The sequence below is a fragment of the Cimex lectularius genome, unplaced genomic scaffold, assembly GCF_000648675.2.
Source record: "Cimex lectularius strain Harlan isolate CLEC.00 unplaced genomic scaffold, Clec_2.1 scaffold16, whole genome shotgun sequence".
In the NCBI taxonomy this organism is placed as follows: domain Eukaryota; kingdom Metazoa; phylum Arthropoda; class Insecta; order Hemiptera; family Cimicidae; genus Cimex; species Cimex lectularius.
Genome location: NW_019392679.1, coordinates 2,729,964 through 2,750,312, shown reverse-complemented (window position 1 = coordinate 2,750,312; position 20,349 = coordinate 2,729,964). Strand labels below are relative to the sequence as shown.

Here is a 20,349-nt window from a genome sequence, read left to right as displayed (position 1 = left end):
ACGCTGGGGAAGCGAGGAAGTATTAAATTAATACTGGCATCCTTTAGGATGATACGACCAAGGAAATGGCAGACTTACGACTTAGACATTCTTTGTTAACTTCTAGATAGCGAAAGGTAAGGATATTTCTGTCTAAAGGGCAGCTGAGCGCCACCAAACCAAGGTCAGTCAAGTTTAGTAGAACAGATGAAAGATAAAGTAAAACAGAGATAGATAACTCAAAATGCATAGTGTTGGCTAGATTCTAGCACATGAACAGACAAGTGTCGAGTATAGTACAGATGTGTTATTCTGTTATTGGCTTGAGTAATGCATCACATTTCACAGGTGTATAAGGAAAGTTAATAATATTACAGTTTTTGTTACTACTATCATCTACTATAATCTTTTATGAAGACCATTAGTTAGTGGGGCCATAACACAAGTTTTCACTCACTTGCGTTTACTTAAAAAATTATTACAACTAAAATGTACCTAAGAACCTAAGAAATTTTTAAAAGAAAGGAAAATGTTATTACCAAAAAAAATTAACGCACATTGTATTTAAAATAAAAGCTTGTGTTGTTTTTACGTTTATTGACCACCATGCATTTTTTTTTTTTAAATTAAGGAAAACTTAATATCGAAAGGGCCAAATTGGTGATAACTCTTTCCCAAATTACGGAAGGTGTGTGAGAAAAGATAAAATAATAAAGCCATGATCCAAACTGACCGTATTAATTATTTCAATTAATTATTTCAATTAATTATTCTTTTTATTGGTATTGGTTGAGATGAATGAGTTAGTGTCACAAGCAGGATCCGAACCCATGAACTTCGGCTCAATACACCACTGCTCTAACCACTTGAGCTATCATGACCGCAAAGGATCATGATGGAGGTCACGACACTAACTTTTTCATATCAACTAAGACCTTAGATAAAAAAAATAAATAATTTATACGATATATTAAGACTTTAAATAATGAAAATATTTTAAATTATTCTCATACCTAATATATCAACAACAAAATTAGGAAATAAATTAGATAACCCAATACCTAAAACCAAAACAGACTCAAGCAAACAAAATTCATCTCCAAAAAGAATTTAAAGAAAATATTCAATTATATAAATCCTGGCCAGTCCATTCGTAACGGGGGTTTCACTTGCCTCTGTCTTGCAGGAAGCAGAAACCTCAATTGTTTCCCACCTCTAGGATCACCCAGGTCCACGGGAGCAAGCAACAAAAGAATAAGTTAAATCTAACCGTGAGGAATGATAAATTTTTTCTAGTTTTATTACACATTTTTAAGGAATAATTTCTTCCTCAAAATATTTTCTTCTTGGAAAACAATGAAATATTTATTTAAATTGATTTATAATTTTTATGTACTGTGATTGAAATGAAAAATTAGTGTCATGATTGACAATTTGGTGTCCTAAGGGACAGAAGCCACAATAACTCAAGTGGTTAGAGCACCAGGGAGGCCAGAGGTAGTGGGTTCGAGTTCTACTTGTGACATTTTTTTTTATCTCAACCACATTTTGCATATAAGTTTAAAACACTACTTTGGCTTAATAAGACTAACTAAAATAAGTATGAAATATTTATATTGATTTTGTTTCTTTTCGTATATATATTAAATGACAAAATTAAACATAAGCAAGTACAAAGTGTTTGGTTTAACTAATTATACGGTTTATGTCATCTGTTTTCAATCAGTCGCTATCATCTGTAATGTAATGCAATTTTATTTCTGTTTTCCTTACACTTTGTCTTTCTTGGTTAAAAAGTTACTAGATTCGAATGAAAATAAATTTTAACAAATTGCCCATTGCCTTCCAAATCCAAATTATTTAACAAGGCTAACATGCAAATGCTATGTACTGGTTTTGTTTGTGTATGTGGGTGAGTATGACCCCACAAATAACTTAACTATAAGACATACGAGTTAAATGTAACAAAAACTTAGAAAACAGGGTACATTTTTATATTTATTTCTAGTTTCATAAATATTTATATTTTAATAGTAATAATAAAATACATAGTAGAAAGTAACAGTACAATTTTCATATCTATATATAAAGATGACCTGAGTTTGACTAAAACATATAAAAAAATTATTTCACAGATGGTTTAACGTTTAATTATGGTTTATTATGTGATAAATGTACAATTTATCATTGCCATTGAAAATTAAAAAAGTAAAATAAACAATAATATAATTTTTTGTTTTTTAGGCCTTTTTCGTACATTCCTCCGTAAAAACCTTCATGAAAATAACAACAATTAAACAATCCAAAAAAGGGGGAAAAGATAAATACGAAAAAAATAAGAAAATAAAAATGGACGTCATTTTTTTATCATTTTAAATTTTATTTTACTTTATTAATCTATAAATAGTTAAAATGCTTAAATTACGTAATATGTTTATTAAATTTCATCAATTCACCAATTTACCAATTAGTCAGGTACATGTCAAGTAACTGAACCTTGTCGAAAAACGACATGAGGTTTCAAAACGACAGGTTATGTTCTTTTCAAAATTGAAAACACGTGCTAAAGGTTTATGGTTTGGGTATGATTTCATTTATGACGAAAGACGGGGAACGAATTATTTCTAATGGGAAAAGCACGATTAAATGCCGTTCCAGGACGAAATACGACACGAAGGTGGGTATTTTTTCAGTTTGTGATTTCGATTTTATCAATTCGGCGGACAAAACTTTTACATTTCGTTAAGGAGACCGAACGTACTGACTTATTACATGCTGGATCATACTGCTGCATGTTTAACAACTCGCAGTTCATTAACAAAAGCTTCACAGATTTACCTTTATCGATTTCATTGCTACTCATATTGCGACGTCCAGAAAATAATGCAGTTTTATGGTTATACAATAAAGACAATTAAATAAATGAGTTTAAACATTTTTTAGCAATTAAAATACTTTCATCATTCTCAATCCATTTCTCCCAACGTGTTGGTAACTTATTAATTCCGTCTGAGTAGAATTCAGAATTTTTAGAATTGATAAAGTCAATAAATGCATTTTCCAGTTCCGTTTGATTTTTGAATATTATGTGTTGTAAGTAGTGGTCCAGGTGTCTAAAAAAATTGTAGTCAGTAGGCGAAAGGTCTGTAGATTAGGAAGGGTGAGGCAGAACCTCATAATCAAGATCCTAGTTTTCCATGTGGTACTTGGAGCCGAGCGTTGTCATGTATCAGAATCAGATTCCAATTGATGAAAGATGGCTTCAATAATGCCAATTTCCAGTTTATTGCTTCAGTTTGGGAATAGACATTGATTGTTTCGCCAAGATTCAAGGAGCAGTAGTGAATCAGCCCACATCACCTTTTTTTGGTGTATTGGCACCTTTGGAAAATTGGTGCTGCTTCACCTTTGTCAAGCCACTGTCCAGAACATCTGCTGTTATTGTAGAGAATCCACTTTTTATCTCAAGTAATAATTCTATCCGGAAAAGGTTCATTTCTGTTTTGACAAAGAAGTGTTGTGCAAAATTCAAAACGATGATTTTTTGGCGGTCATTTAATGTATGAGTAACCCTACTTTTGAGCTTTTTCACCTTTCCAATTGCCTTTTGAGATGGTCAGTGACGGTCAATTTGCTAATTGAAAGATTCTCTGCAACAAACAGTTGTTGTTCAAACAGATGTGGATGGGATTTTCTTTGACCAAAGCTTGCAGAACATCATCATCTAGCGAAGAAATCCTTCCTTCTTTCTCTTCAAGGCTAGTGTCTCCCTCTTGAAATTTTTCAAACCATCTCTGAACAGTACTCTCACTCACACTGCCATCGCCTCAGACTTCATTAATGTTTTTGGCCATTTGGGTACCATGCTAACCAACTTGTAAAACAAAATGACGCGAAAATCTATTGTTGATATCTTAGCAAATACTGAATTATTCCAAAGTAATGAATTGCTATTGAGGTAAACAAACATTTTTGTTAGGAAGGATTAAAAAGAGTTAACATTCGTACATAAGAATAATCCATCAAACATATGCAGTTTATTATATAGAGGGTTAATTGAAAGAAACATGAAAACCTGCATTTCAGGTGGCCCAGTAATTTTGAAGTCAATTTTTGCCATTTGTGAAAAAGATGGTGGCCTGATTTGGTATTTGGCATAAAGCCATAATTTATTACAGGTCTTGTTTTTATAATTTGTAATAATTGTGCGATAATTAATATTGAATTACATTAATGAATTTTGTTAAATGTACTATTACTGTTTTTAATAGTTACAATTTTAGCTTTCAGATAAAATTTCACCTGAAGCGCTCAAAGCCAGTGAACCTATAAAATTGATTAGAAAGACCACTGCAAAAAGACTGGCCAAGGAGAAGGTTTTAAAAAGGATGGAGTTACATGTTGATCAAGAAATTTCACCCAATAGGGTCCATCCTAAAAAAGTTGGTTTTGTCGGTGTTCAACCTTCGACTGAAAATACTACAAGGCAGAAAAAGGCATTGAGAAACAGGTCAGGAAGGGTGATGAAAAAACATACGCTGGCGAGTGAGAGGAAAAGGTCAGATAAGAAATCGACACGGCTTGTATCTAGTAGAGCAGCCAATTTGGCACAGGTAAAGAAAAAAAAGATGAAAGTTGAAGAAAATAAACAGGCTAAAACCTCTGAGCCCTCAGCAAGTAAAAATCTACCTAAATTTAGGAAAAATATTTCAAGATTAAATCAAGTATGTTACAATCATATTATTTTCATACAGTCAATATTATTTTCTTGTTATAACAATGTATCAAACCTTTTAGAAAAGCTCATCAGTTTCATCTTCAAAAAGCCGAAAAAGCATAAGTTCTAAGAAATTTTTAAGAGAACCTAGAGGAGTTGTGTATTTCTCACATTTGCCTCATGGGTTTTATGAAGAACAATTGAAAAAATATTGCCAGCAATTTGGTGCTGTGACAGGCGTGTATCTTCCAAAGAGTAAGGTAGGTAATACAAATTTCAGCAAACAATTGTAAGAGTTCATACTGTAGTGTGCAGAGTGGATGGGCCTGTAGTCTGGTCATTTCCAATCATTTTAGTCTAACTCTCCTCGCTGGTTTGGTCTGTGGGTTGTGTTCAATAGGGAAACAACATATCACAAGAACTTGTGACTATAAGCAAATTAAAAGGACCAGAAACGATGATCTCACAGTCATACATATAAGTTATATATATTGTATTATTCAATATTAGTTATAGCTTTACTTGTACAGAAAAATGCACTCGGCTTATCAGATGTCGATTAAGCACAATTGCATTTTTCTCCCCCTTAACCCGAGGTGACTTAATGATTGACCGAGGGTAAATAGATTAGATACTGTGTATGCTTTCTCGAATGTATATCGGTAAACCTACGACTTTTTAAATAAACATTTTTTAAAAAGTAAGATCTCAAATAATTATCCATATATTTATAATTGATGGAAGGTGTTGGTCTGCGTGTCGATGAACACATGTACAACTAGCCTTGGGTCCATCTACTTACTCGAGTTTTAGATTTGTGCCATTTTTCACATGCGAGTATAAACTGACCCAGTAGGGGCTCGGATAGGGATAAAAGAGGTGGCCACCTTTCTTGTGGCCAGGTGGCCAGGCTTTCTACACCTCGACCTGAGTAGATCTATTGTACTCTGCTAGTTATAAAACTCACTGGCCAGCTTCAGGTTGTTAATCAACCACCATAGCCTTGCCAGCAGCTCCTTAGTGATAATATTGCTTGCGTCTTTTCCTCTCCTAGTTTCAAGAATCAAACTGTCCCAGTAAGTTACCCAGTCTGGTTAAACAAGAGTTATATTTTAATTTGTTGCCATCCAGAATCATTTATTCTTGTTGGTTTTGACTGGCAGTTGCAGTTCAATATCTCCAACAAAATGATCACTGGAAATGGCAAAATACTAAAATAAATAAGATAGATGCAAGCAGTAAAAGATCAGTCAGAATGATCAGAAATTCAACTACATGTTCATCACTATGTCACAAGCAATTATAAATTATAATGAAATATCTTTATTGTCCAATCTAGATTGGTAACTACCGAGGGTACGGATTCGTGGAATTCAAGCATCCTGAAGTGGCTGAAATTGTAGCAGATACGATGAACAATTACCTCATGTTCAACAGGCTCATAAAAGGTATAATGTAAAACATCAATAATTACTTTTCAATAAATTGATGTTTATTTGCTAGCAAAATACATTCCACCTGACCAGCAAAAGCCCTGGGCTTTTGAAAGGCCATTACAATCGGCAGCCGAGCTGAGGGCAAAGGCACGTGAAGGCGTGCTCAACAGGACGAAAGAACTTACAAAGGAACAATTAGAGCGTTTTCAGAGTAGGTTGGATAACAGAGTGAACTCTTATCGTGAAAAGATTAAGCAGAACAACTGGGGCTATGATATCCAGGTTTTTATTATTAATCATGAAACCTGTACTTAAGAATTGTTTATTTTTATTATTTTATTTTTTTCAGGTTGGATTTGACACTCCTTGAGGCTTTCTTTTATAAATATATAACAAATACAACTTGATAATTTGTTGTCAATACAATTCTTTCTTTTTTAAACTTTGCACTCATTTGACAAGGATGGGAATGACTTTGTAAATGAGTTTGTAGATTTTATAAATCTATAAATAAAATTTTTTTAACTACATGTTCTTTTATAAGTAAAATCATTGTCCCATTCATTCCTTGAAGAAGACATGTACTTTTAAAATTAAGTTAAATATATATAAAGTACATATTTTCATCAAAAATGAATTCAAAACATTTTTTCAAATCACATTTTTTTCTTCTTCACACTTAGATTAGACAATTTAGACAACTTCACAATTTAGATTAGACTATGTAAGGTGATTTAAAATAAATTAGCCATTTTTTCTTTTTACCAACCAGCTTCATTAAATTTTTTAATTTACTTTTTTATTATACTCTTTACTACCCCATACTAGGTAATATGAATTGGGGCTGTTAAACATTTTGGGGTTTCTCCCTCGCAATACTATTTAACCTAATCATAATATTTATATTTTTGTGTAATTAGTAAAAACATAATTATTTAACATTTCACTAGAATCTGTTATTAATGAAAAACTGAATACATTCATAAACACAAATGCATTAATGGTTACAACTGCACAGAGGAAACCTGTTAGCATAGGATAAATTAAATTCAAGGAAAATAAATTTCCATACCCTCCTCTAGCCTCATTTTGATGAGTCCAAGGAGAAGATAAGCCCAAATATTTATTTCTTTTCATATTTCACAAGCAGTTTTTAGTTTGGCGTGGTATCTCTAACGTACGGCAGGGTGGTGGATGGGGAAAGATGCATTAATGACTCAATAAATTAATAAATATTAATGTTTTATTTTCATCTTCAGTTCTGAAACCTTCATCTTTTTATAAATAAATTCACAAAATGATTTTTTTTACAATTTTTTAAGTTTAGTGCTTAACATGTTTAGTGACCAGTAGTTCAATAAGTCCTGAGTAGTAGTCAGGATAGATGTATAGATAGAAATATATCTATCCTGACCGCTCCTCACTAATGTGCATTAGTATTCTCAGGCACTCCAAATACTTCATAACTCATCGTCCCTGTTTGAATCCATGCAGGTATTCATCAACTCCTCCATACACTCCTAGATATTGGCCTACTGTGAGATCCAGTAGTATTCAATTTTCCTTTTTTCCCTCCTGGACTGTTTGGAAGAACTTGAAGAAGATTCAATCTGTCTTTCATTCCATTTTGCTTCTTCTGCCCTCTCCTAGAGTTTAGTTTGATTTTTCAATTTGTTGCTCATTTTCCTTCTTAATTCAATATCTGTTTACAGCAGTAACATGAAAATTTTTCTCATAGAGGAGACATCTTGCTTTGACTACCATATCTTTTCTTCTGCTCTAATTTGGAAAGCGTCAGAGGGTGAAACAAAAGTTTATTTGTGCTCTGTAGATTTCCAAGGCAACGAACATTAAAAGTCATTTGATCTCAGTCAATGCCCATTTATCATTTCTAATAATTAACAATAGAGAACAATCCATGGAAACAAGAGGTAAATAGGCAGCAGTATTCCAAAGTAATATTGTTACTTAAGCACTTAATACTTGTATAAATGTAGGGAACGGATTTGTGATAGTTGTACCTGAAGTTTGACTAGAAAACGGATCTGTGTTTGCAGTGGTCAATGTCTACACCATCTTTCATTTTTGAATCATTGGACCTTTTTTTTAAGGGTATTTCAACTACGAGGTTATACAAACCCTCGGGGTGCCAGTGTTCTTGAAAAAAGCCCACATATATGTCAGGTTCAAATGCAGGGCAGAATTTTGTTAATTATAAGATTTTAACCTTGTTTTCTGGTTATCAGTATTCCTTCTTCTTTCTGGTGTTAACTTAGCTTTATTTTGAACCATCAAATAAATTCAGCACATAATATTGATGCAGGTCTACATGCTTAGAGTACTCAAGCCATTTTTAAAAAATAAATACATGCTGAACTATAAAATATACTCTCGGTCAGCTTCTAACCAATTTGAATTATTTAGTCAACAGTTCATCACTAATCATTGAATATTATAACGATTACATTCAAAATGCAGCCAACAGGACTGAAAACTTCCTTATTGAAGAAAATGTGAGGCTTGGCTCTGGTAACAAACCCAGCATCAAATAATATTGATTTTATTTGTTATTGGTAGCAAACCAATAACAAATAAATTAATAGGAAAATAGACAAAACAATAATGGATATAAAAATTATATTATTTATCCAATAATAACTTTTTTTTAAGGGTATTTCAACTACGAAGTTATACAAACCCTCGGGGTGCCAGTGTTCTTGAAAAAAGCCCACATATATGTCAGGTTCAAATGCAGGGCAGCATTTTGTTAATTATAAGAGCACTAACATAAAACACAATTAAGAAAAGGTAATTAATTATCAGTAACTAAAATTTAAATGAAATTTTTGACATTTATATGACTGAATAAGATTTAAGTGTTGTTTCTTCTTTTAATGCCTTTAGGTAAGTCATTGTTGTAACACTTAAAAATCAAAATTATAAACAGAATCTGTTGTTAAAAAGTCAATATCTTGTTATAATGAATTTTATTGGTAGAATCGAGGTCATTGTAAGTTCTTTCATTGTCACCATCAGTCTGGTCGACATTCATCCTTTTTGACTTCATTCTTCTGTTTTGAAACCAGACTTTAATCTAAAAAGATAAAAAAGATGTAAATAACAAAATCTAATTACAGGAAAGAGCAGAAAAACTTATATGTGTATTTATTATTAATGTTATGGCTAATAGTTAACTTATTAGTACATTTAGTGCTTACCAAAAACAATGGACCTTCAGGTTTGCAAGAAGTTATGAATGCCTACCCTCGTAGAGATAGTTTTGACTTTGAAAAAAAAGGAAAGAAAGAAGGGAAAAAGTTGTAACTTGGTGAGATCTAAATAAAATCTGCAACATTCATTGGCATTTCATCAATTTGTGTACTGTAGTACTGCTCAATATGTCTGAGGATCCTTATATCATCACTCTTGACAAATATGGTCGCGATGAAAATTGTCTTTCGGTTAACATTTGAAGTGAGATTGTAGTCTAAACGAACGGATAAGGCGTGAACGAATATCTGGCGGATCTCTCCTTTTAGTCGGCTATATATTTGTCATCATGATATATTTTTGCTTTGAAAATCTTCCTTGAACAAGCACACATTTAATTCAAATAGATTTATACTAAAATAAGGGTAATAATTTTCCTATTCTAGGATTTAAATTTAATGTAGTATTTAAATAGTTAAACTAGAGAAAAGAAGAAAAAAAATCTTTACTAAGGGACAGATAATTGAAGTATATCACTGTTTAGTACACTAACAATAAATCTTAAACAGTACAGCTAGAAATCCTCAGTTAATACTGGTATTAGATCGATAACCGTAAAATAATTAAATTATTCGGCTATTATTAAATTAGTAACGATTTTGCCAATTTAGTTGTTTATAAAAGTTTTTGGCAGTAGACACTGCTCAACCTGGCCGACTTTATTTCGCCGTTCTCAGGTTTTTTTTTTTTACTGTAACATACACTGAAGAAAACCGCACGACTTCTCCTCATTGTTGGTTTAGCCTATTCACCAAACATACCCGCCTTCTTGTTTACCTCAGTAGCAATTCGTTACTGGGGAATATTTCCGTATTTACTGAAATGTCAACGCGTGATTTTCGCGTAATTTCGTTTTACGAATTTAAACTCAGTAGGAACGGCGTTCAAACGGCCAGAAACATTAATTAAGACTGGGGCGATGGCAGTGCAAGTGAGAGCACTTTTGTTCAGAGATGGTTTAAACAATTTCAAGATGGATACTTTAGCCTTGAAAGAACGCTAGGAAGAATTTCTTATATTCTAGACGATGATGTTCTGATAGATTTAGTCGAAGAAAATCCCAGAGCAATTATTCAAAATCCTACAGAGAATTTCTCAGTTGGTAAATCGACCGTCGCTGACTACCTGGAAAGGTGAAAAAGCTCGAAAGTTACTCACACATCAAACGACCACCAAAAAAATCATCGTTTTGAAGTTCATTGCCTAAACAGAAACGAACCTTTTCTAAATATAATTGTTACTTGTGATAAAAGTGGATTCTCTACGATAAAAGCAGACGTTCTGGACCTGGACAATGGCTCTACATAGGAGAAGTAGCACCACATTTTTCCAAAGCCCCCACCTTATCAAAAAACAGTTTCTTGAATCCTGGCGAAACAATCAACGCTCTCAAATTGAAGTAATGCACCAGAAGTTGGCACTATTGAAAACATTTTTGTTCAATCGGAAAAAGCTGATTCTGTTCCTCGACAAAACACGGCCCCATCTCATTTGTGACAATAGGAAAACTGTTGGAACTTAATTATAAGGATCTGCCTCATCCTCCCTATTCCCCAGACCTCTCGCCTACCTTTTTTTCAGAAACCGTTTAACAACATAAAAAATGCATTGATCAAAAGTCGTTAGAAAGTAAGTTTACAGAATTTGTTAATAACAAAGGCTCAAAATTCTATGCATAGGGTAAAGAGAAGTTGCCATCACGATGAGAGAAGTGTATTGGGAGTTATGGAAGGTATTTTAATTGCTAAAAATTGTTTAAATCATTTATTTAATTGTTTTTATTTTATAATCATAAACCTGAATTATTTTCCGGACAACCCAATAATTAAATAATGAGACCACCTATCCATGGCCGCTTAAAATACAAATTAATTAAAAATTAATAGCTAACTCTATCGGAAGTTCTATGGGCTTAGCTTGTAAGCAATCCTGTCTAAATGTACGGGGGGCTGTTTTGTTTGACTGTTTCCATCAGCGAAATTAAGTACGACAATTTAACTTTTTCTAAAAGATTTAAATTGAAATTCATCGTTCATTAGACTTTAATTATTTGAAATAAAACAAAACAACATGGTCAGAAAGGTTGTCTTAGAGATACTTTTCTAATTATCGTCTCTCGGAGTCACATAAGAAAAAAATCGCATTTTTACAACCAAAAGAAATAAGGAAAAGCGTCGGACTAAGCTGTTTAGTCTAGGGAGTTCCATCTAATCCGAATGAATGAAAAATATTTCGATTAAGCCCATTCATTTAAGCCACTTGGAGGGACAGATTATTGTTATCGTTTTCTAAACCTTCAATAAACCGCTCAGATTGTAAATATAATCAGACAAAAAGGAACTTTTTATCTGCCATACAAAAGTTACTTTCAAGCTGGTGTACTACTTTTCTCAATAAGAATTTTATTCAAATTGAAACTGGCTGAAATTATAGTTTTTAAAAGTTACCCATAATTAATGAGAAAAGAATTTGTACTATTTTTTTTTGTTCTGGTGATTAAAAGTTAAAGTTTGATTTGTCAATAGTTTGAACGACTCTTACCATTTGATCCGTCAGGTTTACTTTGCAATTTAGGATTAAGAACCAGTCAACATTTAAAAAAATCTAATTCTATTTTTAAAGATATAACTAAACAAATTTAAGGCCGTAATAAAAAGTAATAAAGAACAATATTTTACTGTTAGATCCATACAATTATGTCAAGGCGTACACCTTTTGATCTAACCGGACTTTTTATAATATTCCAACATTGGACAGCTCATGTCTTTTCTAAATTACGTTATTTAATAATAATTAAGGCTTTACTGTAATAAATATGTTTAGGGAGAAAAAAAAAAAAAAAAAGGAATAAAGAAAAGAAGAAATCTTATCCCCCGACGGTTGCTCACATGTGTCGGCATGCCGACTAGTCTCGAGTCAAAGCTGACGTCAATCTGCCTATAAAAAGTGTGGGAGTTGAATTCTTAGTTTCAGTCCAAGATGGACAATTGGAGCTGGAGCCAGGAATGGCCACTTTGGAGGAACCACGATCCTATAGTCTATCAACCGCCAAACAATCTTAACGAATAATTCCAATCGAGTGAAAAAAAGAATATTCGCGTCATATTGTGTTTAAGGTTGATGTAAAATATGGGACAATCGCTTATGAAGTGTCAATATTTCTAATATTAACTGCAATATTAACTGCATTGTTAAGCACATATTTGTAGATTTACATACGGATTTTTATTTCAATCAGTTCTTCTCTCTCTCTCTCTCTCTCTCGTATGTACGATATGCGAAAAAGATGCTGAGTAAAAGAGAAAACACTCATTTTGTATGTAACAACTGCTTTAGGGAGCGAAATAAAATTTTGCATCCGAAGGAAGCCTATCCCATAAAATCATGTTTAAATTTCATTCTAATCTTCTTTGTCAATGAAATGATGATATTTTATTCAAGATCTAACGCCTAAATCTAGCGAAACGAACTTATGGTTAAGATGCGATGTCAAAATTAGCATGATTCAGAGGTGCCAATAAATTACTACCGTGCTTAGCTGAAAAGAGATATGATAATATTATACCTAATCAAGCTGTCAGGTTGCAATCATGATCAAAATTTTAAATTTTATAATTTTGACATGTTCCAACTGATATTGGCTAACATTTTATGTCATTCAGATTATTGCAAATAGAAGTATCTTACAGAAAATTTAGCGTTCTTTCAAATGGTGTAATTGGATTTGTTGTAGTTTCAACATTTTGGAAGTTGTAAGAGTTTTTATGTGGTAAGGTAGTGAAAAGTTGAAAAAACATAAATTGACTAATATCTTCAAAATAGAGAACTTTCCGAAAATTTTCTCCTGAGCATTTTGTGCTCCAAACAAACAGTAGAATCGACTCGCAGAGTTTCGTCAGAAGGAACTGGGACACCCAGTATATCTATCACCCGTTCCATGCACTCCAAGCGCCAACAGCAAGGATTGAAACTGAAAAACAATAAAAAAGAAAAAAAAGACTGTCTGACATTTTTATTTTCTACCTGGTTAAGTACTTAATTTGGGGCATCTGTGGCCGAGCCTGTAGTTTGATCATTTTGGTCTGTCAAATGCTTCTCTACATCTTCGGTGTGAAATTTCAGCAATCATCCTATACTCTAAAGTACTACTGTTCTGCTATACTAAATTTTGGTCATTCGCCACACACAGACAGGCGCAACACTGAAAATGGCAAAAAGCTGAAAGGCAAAATGTTTGGATTACGATCTTTGCGTGGATCCCCTTCACACGAAGCAACTCGTTTCACTCACGAATGTAAAATGAAAATGAAAAAAAATACCTGCCACAAACGCAAACAAATCAATCGCAAGAAGACAAAAATCGGGACCTGACTCAAATAAATTACAATAATAACCTTCTAAAAAATAAATACATTCAGATTAAAAAATAAAAATAAATGATCTGAGACATACATAACTCCTTGCCATTTACAATAAAAAAAAAAGAGCAGGTGCCTTCAAACAACGTGAGAGTCCTTCCTCGTCCTTTGGTGTCTCAGCTCGCACTGCCGAGCCTGCGGTTGGGGATTAGCTTATCCTTTGAGATAATCCTCATTGTTGAAAATATTGTTATAATTGGAAAGGACCAAACTTCTACAATGATTTATTGAATGCGGGAATCTGAATTTCTAAAATTGAACAAATTTAGTTAATCTGTATTTGTATTTAAATTGTATAATCTGTATTGTATTTAAAACAATTAAATTTGATATTTACAAACTGGATTTAGAAAATAAATTCTGCTTAAATTTAAAAATTAGCTTCACTAATTTCGTGGTCCGCTTGACCAATTAATATATTACAATTAATTAAGGTTTTTAGTTGAGATAAAAAAAGTCAATGGCACGAGAGATGGGAAGTTAATGTCCGAGTGGATCGAAGTCACGATAGCTCAAGTGGTAAAGCAGCGGCGTATCTAGCCGAAGATCGTGGGTTCGAATCCCGCTCGTGCCATTGACTTTTTTATCTCAACTAAAAACCTTAATTAATTGTAATCAAAACTAGCTTTTAATCCACTCCAGAAAAATATATAATTCTTTTACAGAAGATATAAAAAGAACATCGCACTGACTCTCGTTTCTCTCTCTCTCTCTCTCTCTCTCTCTCTCTCTCTCTTTCGAGGGACGTTGGTTGCCGCAATGTATTAGGTGTTGACATTATGCTCATCACTGTATGGTAAAGGTCCCGGGTTTGAATCCAGCGACCCTGCATACAAATGGGCTTTACATCCTACTAACCCTAATTTCAATTTATCAATCATTTTGTGATTTTGAACTAAGGGCACAATTTCCAGCACATCGGGTCAACTGAGAGTTGTCCAGGTAATAGTTGGGCGCCGCCAGTTGAATGGAAAATTTTGCAATGGTCACATCAAAAAGAAAGAGACTACGTTTGATAAACTTCAGTCAGGTTTATATCCTACCCAACCATCATTCTTTTTATTTTAGTTGTCTCGCCTACAAATTGTGTGTCTGGTGGTAAGTCCTTTATTATTCTGGTGCCGAGCTTATTTTTTTTTTCAGTGCTTATTTGAAAAATTTATTTTTCAGACAAAAACAAAACCGTAGCTGTAAAAGGTAGTACAAGCAAACAAAAATAAAACTCATTATTAATCACTATATTTCTTATTGAAAAACATTTACATCCATGATGCTATACTAATATACACTACATTAAAAATATTTTGTAAATATCTGTCGATAGCGATTTTACAAATTTATTTTATTTACCTTTTCTTGGAAACTGTAGTTCCTTACAAACGCACATAATTTAAATTAGGTACAAATTACAACGAGCATACTCAAATTTACGTATAATTATATACATAATATCCATGTTAAATATAAACTAAACAGCACATCACTCTATCGTATATGTACAATAAAATTGACAAATATTTACATTAACATGTGATGTATTTACATAATAAAAGGCTAGGCACATTGCTGATTTAGCATAATACTAATGCACACTCTACCTATTTGCTTGTAGAATACATAGTCGAATAACTTGTTTTGTAAAATTTAAATTATTATTTTATAAATTAACCAATCTATAATCGATCTTTGTCATTTTTATTTAAAACCATTAATGAACCAGGTAAAGAAAAAAAAACACCTGGGGTTGAAAGTAAGTAATGGTGTAGTCGGTATAAATAAATAAGAAAGTAGGGTGTGCTTCAACCATGGTATTTACTCTCAACTTCAATTTTTTCACTTGAGAATTACTAAAACATTGCCAGAATATTTTTTCTTTTTGTATAAATTGTTTCCCCCTTTTATATTTATATTTTCACGGGAAACAATAAATGTGTCAAAATAACATACCAACACAATTTAAAAAACAAAACAAAAAAACAGCAATTAAATTGACAGTGAAAAATTACAAAAGAACAATTAAAATTAAATAAATCTTTATTCAAATAAAAATAAACAATTATTATTTAGGTGAAATTTTTTTTTATCTCTTTGGGAACAATTTTTTTGCCAATTCAAATACGACTGTATCAAACATGGATTAATTCTTATGTGGTCCCCTTTACATTTAAATTTCATTTTCAAATATACAAATCAGATCTTTACCAATCGGGTCCCAAATCTATCATTTTTATCTTCTAAAATTCTAATATTAAAATATAGATTGTATACAAGCTTACAAGTATGATTAAACAAGCAACCTTGGCACATAAATAGTAAGCCTTATTATAATTATAATTGATAATGTTTTGGATCCAATATGAAAATACTAGGCAAGAAAAAAAATTGTAACAATTGATACTTTTCCCAAAGAAATAATACCAAAATAAATAAATCAATTGACATTATTAAACCCTTATCACACTTTTAGATTGTAATAAATTCATTTTTTTAAATAATAAGTTAATAACGCTATAATTTCTTTTAGTTTCTGCTATTAATATTCATAAGAATAATAGTTTTTCATTCAAATCTCTGTTCACTATAATTAAATTTTTTTTTTTTTAAATACAATAACTTTTCTTTTTCTGCCAACTGTTATAATTCTTTTACAATATCAACTTGAACAACAAGTCATAAGTAAAATAAGTTAAATGAGTGCTAAAACGCATTCAGTAATATCACAATGCCTAGGCATTTTCCAGTCTGCGTAAAACATACAATTTTATGTTGTTGTTTTAAACTCAGTCTAATAATGACTTAGTGAACATAACCCCATGGAGGCGTACTCAATTTACTTGTATTAAATTTCACTAGATTCTCTTCATTGTCAAAGACTCGATTTAATCTACTGGATATGTCTGAAAAAAAAATCAATTAAAAGTAATAATAAAGCTATTAATAATACTATTTAAGAGAGGGGGGATGGGAAGTTAGTGCCCGGGGGGATTGAAGTCACGATAGCTCAAGTGGTAAAGTGGCGGCGTATCAAGCCGAAGGTCGTGGGTTCGAATCCCGCTCGTGACACTGACTTTTTTATCTCAGCTTAAAACCGTAATTAATTGAATGTTATTAATTGGTCAAGCCAACCACGAAAAATAATGAATACTATTTAAATTGTACTATTAAGAATATTTTTTTTGTCTTAGAAGAACCTTATTTAATATAAAGATAAATGTCTAACGATTGAATATGATAAAAGAAATTATTAAAATTTTAAAAGAATTATTTATGTTAAAGCGTCCCAACATATGTTACGAGGTTGAAAAACATTCTATTAATAGAGATCATCAATGGTAATTGATAATATCACGGTTCTTTAAAGGTCTTGGGCCGTGGCCAGACTGGTGAATGGCTCTCCCACCAACGGACATTATGATCTTGGCAGGATCGCAATTCAAAGGATTTTAAACCATGAGATCGATCAAAAAGATAAAATTAGCACAGTTTAACGAAGAATTTTCGCATGAAATATCGCTTCGAATTATCAGGTCGTAAAATAAGCATTTAAGAGGTTTTTTTTGTGTGTAAATTCAATTAAAATTACCGACAATTGTAGACAAAATCAACACGAACAATTTTGTTCTACTACTTGTTGCCATTTTTGTCTAATTTTGTATTGGGTTGTCCGGAAAATAATGCAGGTTTTCATGTTTTCTTTAAATTACCCCTTTATATAATAAACTGTTTACGTCTGATGGATTATTCTTTTGTACAAATGCCAATACTTTTTAATCCTCTTGTGTGGATAATGCTATTTGTTTTTATTAATTATTCGGAAATGGTGAGATGCGGTCTGGTGTGATGTACGTTTCAGAAAAACATTTTCTTTATCGTGCCACGTTTCAATCTTTATTGAGATCATCTTCAGGGCCTGGGATTTACAAACATTGTTTAAATTTAACAAATACACAGGAAGTGGAAAAAAGTGAATTTAAACAATACAAAAAAAAAAATTTATATTCAATCAAAGTATTTGTACTCATTTTATTTTTACAATTTTTTTTGCATTGTATAAATTCACTTTTTCTTTCCTACTGTATTTGTTAAATGTAAACAATGTTTGTAAATCCCAGGCCCTGAAGATGATCTCAATAAAGATCGAAATGTTGGCTCGATAAAGAAAACGTTTTCTGAAACCTACATCACACCAGACCGCATCTCATGATTTCTGAATAATTATCGATTAACGGTCACTAATCACCACACGTTTTTATTGATATGTAAACTATATTTTTTGTGTCAATTTTATGGTTTGAGTAAATATAAAAATTACAGTACCTAATAGATGTATTTGTAAAATTAATCCTTTCACTTCAGTAACGTCTGACTGTTCCTTAAAATAAGTAACACCTACAAAGAAAAGTCCTGTTAAAAAGAAATATTTTTTTTTTTTTAGAAAAGCTATAAAACCTGCAAATATCTATGTCAAATAAAGTAGGTAGACAGCCGTATGGCAATACGCCAACTGGCGAAAGGGTCAAAAGAGGGAATAAGAAGAGTCCGGGACATGTCAAAACAGCCGAGTCGCTGTCTCTGTGATCATTGAGTGTTGGTTATCTGAATTTGGTCATCATCGGGTGAAGTATGACCAAAGTGCTTTTTTTTTTCAATGGATACCAGGAACTGTTACAGTTCAACAGTTCCCTCCTGAGCACTGCAGCTGTACAGCTTATTGTACTTTATCCCTGGCTCCATATTTTTGGGGGCTCGCAACACAAGTATGAATTTGAGCCCCCGGTGTGCCGGTGTTCTTCCATTGAAGAAACTCATTTTTGAAGGGGGTTGGGCCCAAATTCAGGATCGCTGAGATCTGATCCCGCTCCTTCCATTGATGAGTGCCGTGTCAATTTCTTTCAATTCAGGCCACAGGTCCCCTTAGGCATCAGAAAAAGTCCAGACAGTGGGGATCGAACCCACGACAGTGGGATCTACTAGCCGAGAGTCTGACGCTTTAACCACTCGGCTACCGCGGCCCCCACCAAAGTGCTTTGTTTCTTCCAAATAAAATTTTCTGCTTGTGAACCTAGCAAATCTCATAAAGGCAGCTCACGAGTGGGATTCGAACCCACGATCTTTGGCTAGATACGCCGCTGCTCTACCACTTGAGCTATCGTGACCTCGATCCACTCGGACACCAACTTCCCATCTCAACCCCACCCTCCCATCTCAACCCCACCTTTTGAATTTTCCCTCCTTTTTGCCATTTTTCAAATGTTGTGTAATCTATTTCATTCCCAGCGACAAATGAAATTGCCATGGAGAGCTTTAATGAAGGTATACTTCATTTTAACTTATTAAATTCACTAATTTCATGGTCCGCCTTGACCAATTAATATCTTTCAATTAATTAAGTTTTTTAGTTGAGATAAAAAAGTCAGTGTCACAAGCTGGATTCGAACCCATGACCTTCAGCTAGATACGCTGCTACTCTACCACTTGAGCTATCGTGACTTCGATCTACTCGGGCACTAAATTCCTTTTGAATTTTCCCTCCTTTCTTTTTGCCATTTTGGAATTAATATTTATATTGGTAATAAAAAAAAGCAAATTGATATTTACTTTATAACTGCTATCGAGACTGAGATGATTCTTCTTTTGGCTGATGAGCAGGAGGTAGTCTGTGAGGAGGGCTGGTGGCTTTTGGCCGGAGGTGTGCCACACTTGGAGGAGCTCCTGGGTATGTTCCGAAAAGTTTCGCTCGCTGTTCCTCTTCTTCACGGAGCGCCGCAACCAACGGATTATACCTCAAGGTGTCGTACCTAAAACGGTAAGTCAATAAAATTGGTTAAAACTTACAGTTTCAAATTAAGCACCTGTAAGGATCCCAAGGCGATGCTAGGAAGTGCGGGGGTAAAGGCCTGGGCGGCTGGCGTGTGAGGAAATGCTGCTGTCTCGAAAGCATCGCCACCTCGTCGTCTTTACTCGATGCAGGTACTACTTGAGGTTCCGCCCTTAAAGGTGACCTGTCCCTCACTTTGCTCACGCTGACGAGCCTCCTTTGCTTTTCCTCACGCCTCGCTCTTTCTCGACTCCTTTCTCTCTCCTTTTCCCTCTCTCTCTCTTCATGCGGGTCAGGCTTCAAAGTCCAAGGATTCGTCGGAGGGAAACCCTGTGTCGGTACCGGCCTGGGTTGCAGCCTGAAAAAAAAACGTTAGAATCATTGTCTTGAAGTTTCATAAAAATTATAATAAATTGGCTTGGCAGATTAAAAAGTAGAATATTTTTTAATAAATAAAATGAAAAATAGAAAGGAGTTAGTTAATTTTTACCTAGCCCAAGGATCGTGCATTGATGCAGGAGGGGGGAAAGCTGGTAACGAAGGAAACGTAGCCGTTGCAGCTGGGTACCTTCCAAACACACTTGTTCCTGCAAAAGAAAACAAAAATTATCAAAACATTTTATCATTTTAATAATACAAATTAAAATTAATTAAGGTTTTTAGTTGAGATAAAGAAGTCAATGGCACGAGCGGGATTCGAACCCACGATCT

General features: G+C 33.3%; 2 protein-coding genes and 2 long non-coding RNA genes across 12 annotated transcripts in view; 1 reads left to right on the top strand and 3 right to left on the bottom strand.

The window, feature by feature from the left end:
* Positions 1–1,702: 1,702 nt before the first annotated feature.
* LOC106661608 (ribosome biogenesis protein 15) lies at positions 1,703–6,662 on the top strand. Of its 2 annotated transcripts, none has more exons than XM_014385122.2 (6): positions 1,703–1,891; positions 4,263–4,703; positions 4,777–4,956; positions 6,036–6,144; positions 6,200–6,414; positions 6,482–6,662. In XM_014385122.2, the coding sequence occupies exons 1-6, from the start codon at positions 1,865–1,867 to the stop codon at positions 6,500–6,502; spliced, it is 993 nt and encodes a 330-aa protein (XP_014240608.1). In that variant the 5' UTR covers positions 1,703–1,864; the 3' UTR covers positions 6,503–6,662. The 2 variants fall into 2 exon arrangements, with proteins under 2 accessions (XP_014240608.1, XP_014240607.1); XM_014385121.2 differs by lacking the exon at positions 1,703–1,891 and adding an exon at positions 2,437–2,656.
* A 2,438-nt stretch (positions 6,663–9,100) lies between these two features.
* Positions 9,101–9,459, bottom strand: LOC106661322. Its single transcript, XR_001339689.2, has 2 exons — positions 9,351–9,459; positions 9,101–9,226 (listed from the first exon to the last, which is right to left on the bottom strand). It is a non-coding gene; the product is annotated as an uncharacterized LOC106661322 (long non-coding RNA).
* A 3,826-nt stretch (positions 9,460–13,285) lies between these two features.
* Positions 13,286–13,958, bottom strand: LOC106661323. The gene is made up of 4 exons (XR_001339690.2): positions 13,855–13,958; positions 13,722–13,799; positions 13,438–13,620; positions 13,286–13,372 (listed from the first exon to the last, which is right to left on the bottom strand). It is a non-coding gene; the product is annotated as an uncharacterized LOC106661323 (long non-coding RNA).
* A 1,084-nt stretch (positions 13,959–15,042) lies between these two features.
* The window catches only part of LOC106661434 (autism susceptibility gene 2 protein homolog), a 345,697-nt gene continuing 340,390 nt past the window's right edge, over positions 15,043–20,349 (bottom strand). For 7 of the 8 annotated variants that reach the window (XM_014384822.2, XM_024225597.1, XM_024225593.1 and 4 more), the window contains 4 exons: positions 20,129–20,225; positions 19,673–19,996; positions 19,419–19,618; positions 15,043–16,717 (listed from right to left, as the gene is read on the bottom strand). In XM_014384822.2, the coding sequence (XP_014240308.1) occupies positions 19,429–19,618; positions 19,673–19,996; positions 20,129–20,225 (611 nt within the window). In that variant the 3' untranslated portion in view covers positions 15,043–16,717; positions 19,419–19,428. Of the gene's footprint in view, positions 16,718–18,137; positions 18,210–19,418; positions 19,619–19,672; positions 19,997–20,128; positions 20,226–20,349 lie in introns of all 8 variants that reach the window. The other variant, XR_002909990.1, reaches the window with a different exon arrangement.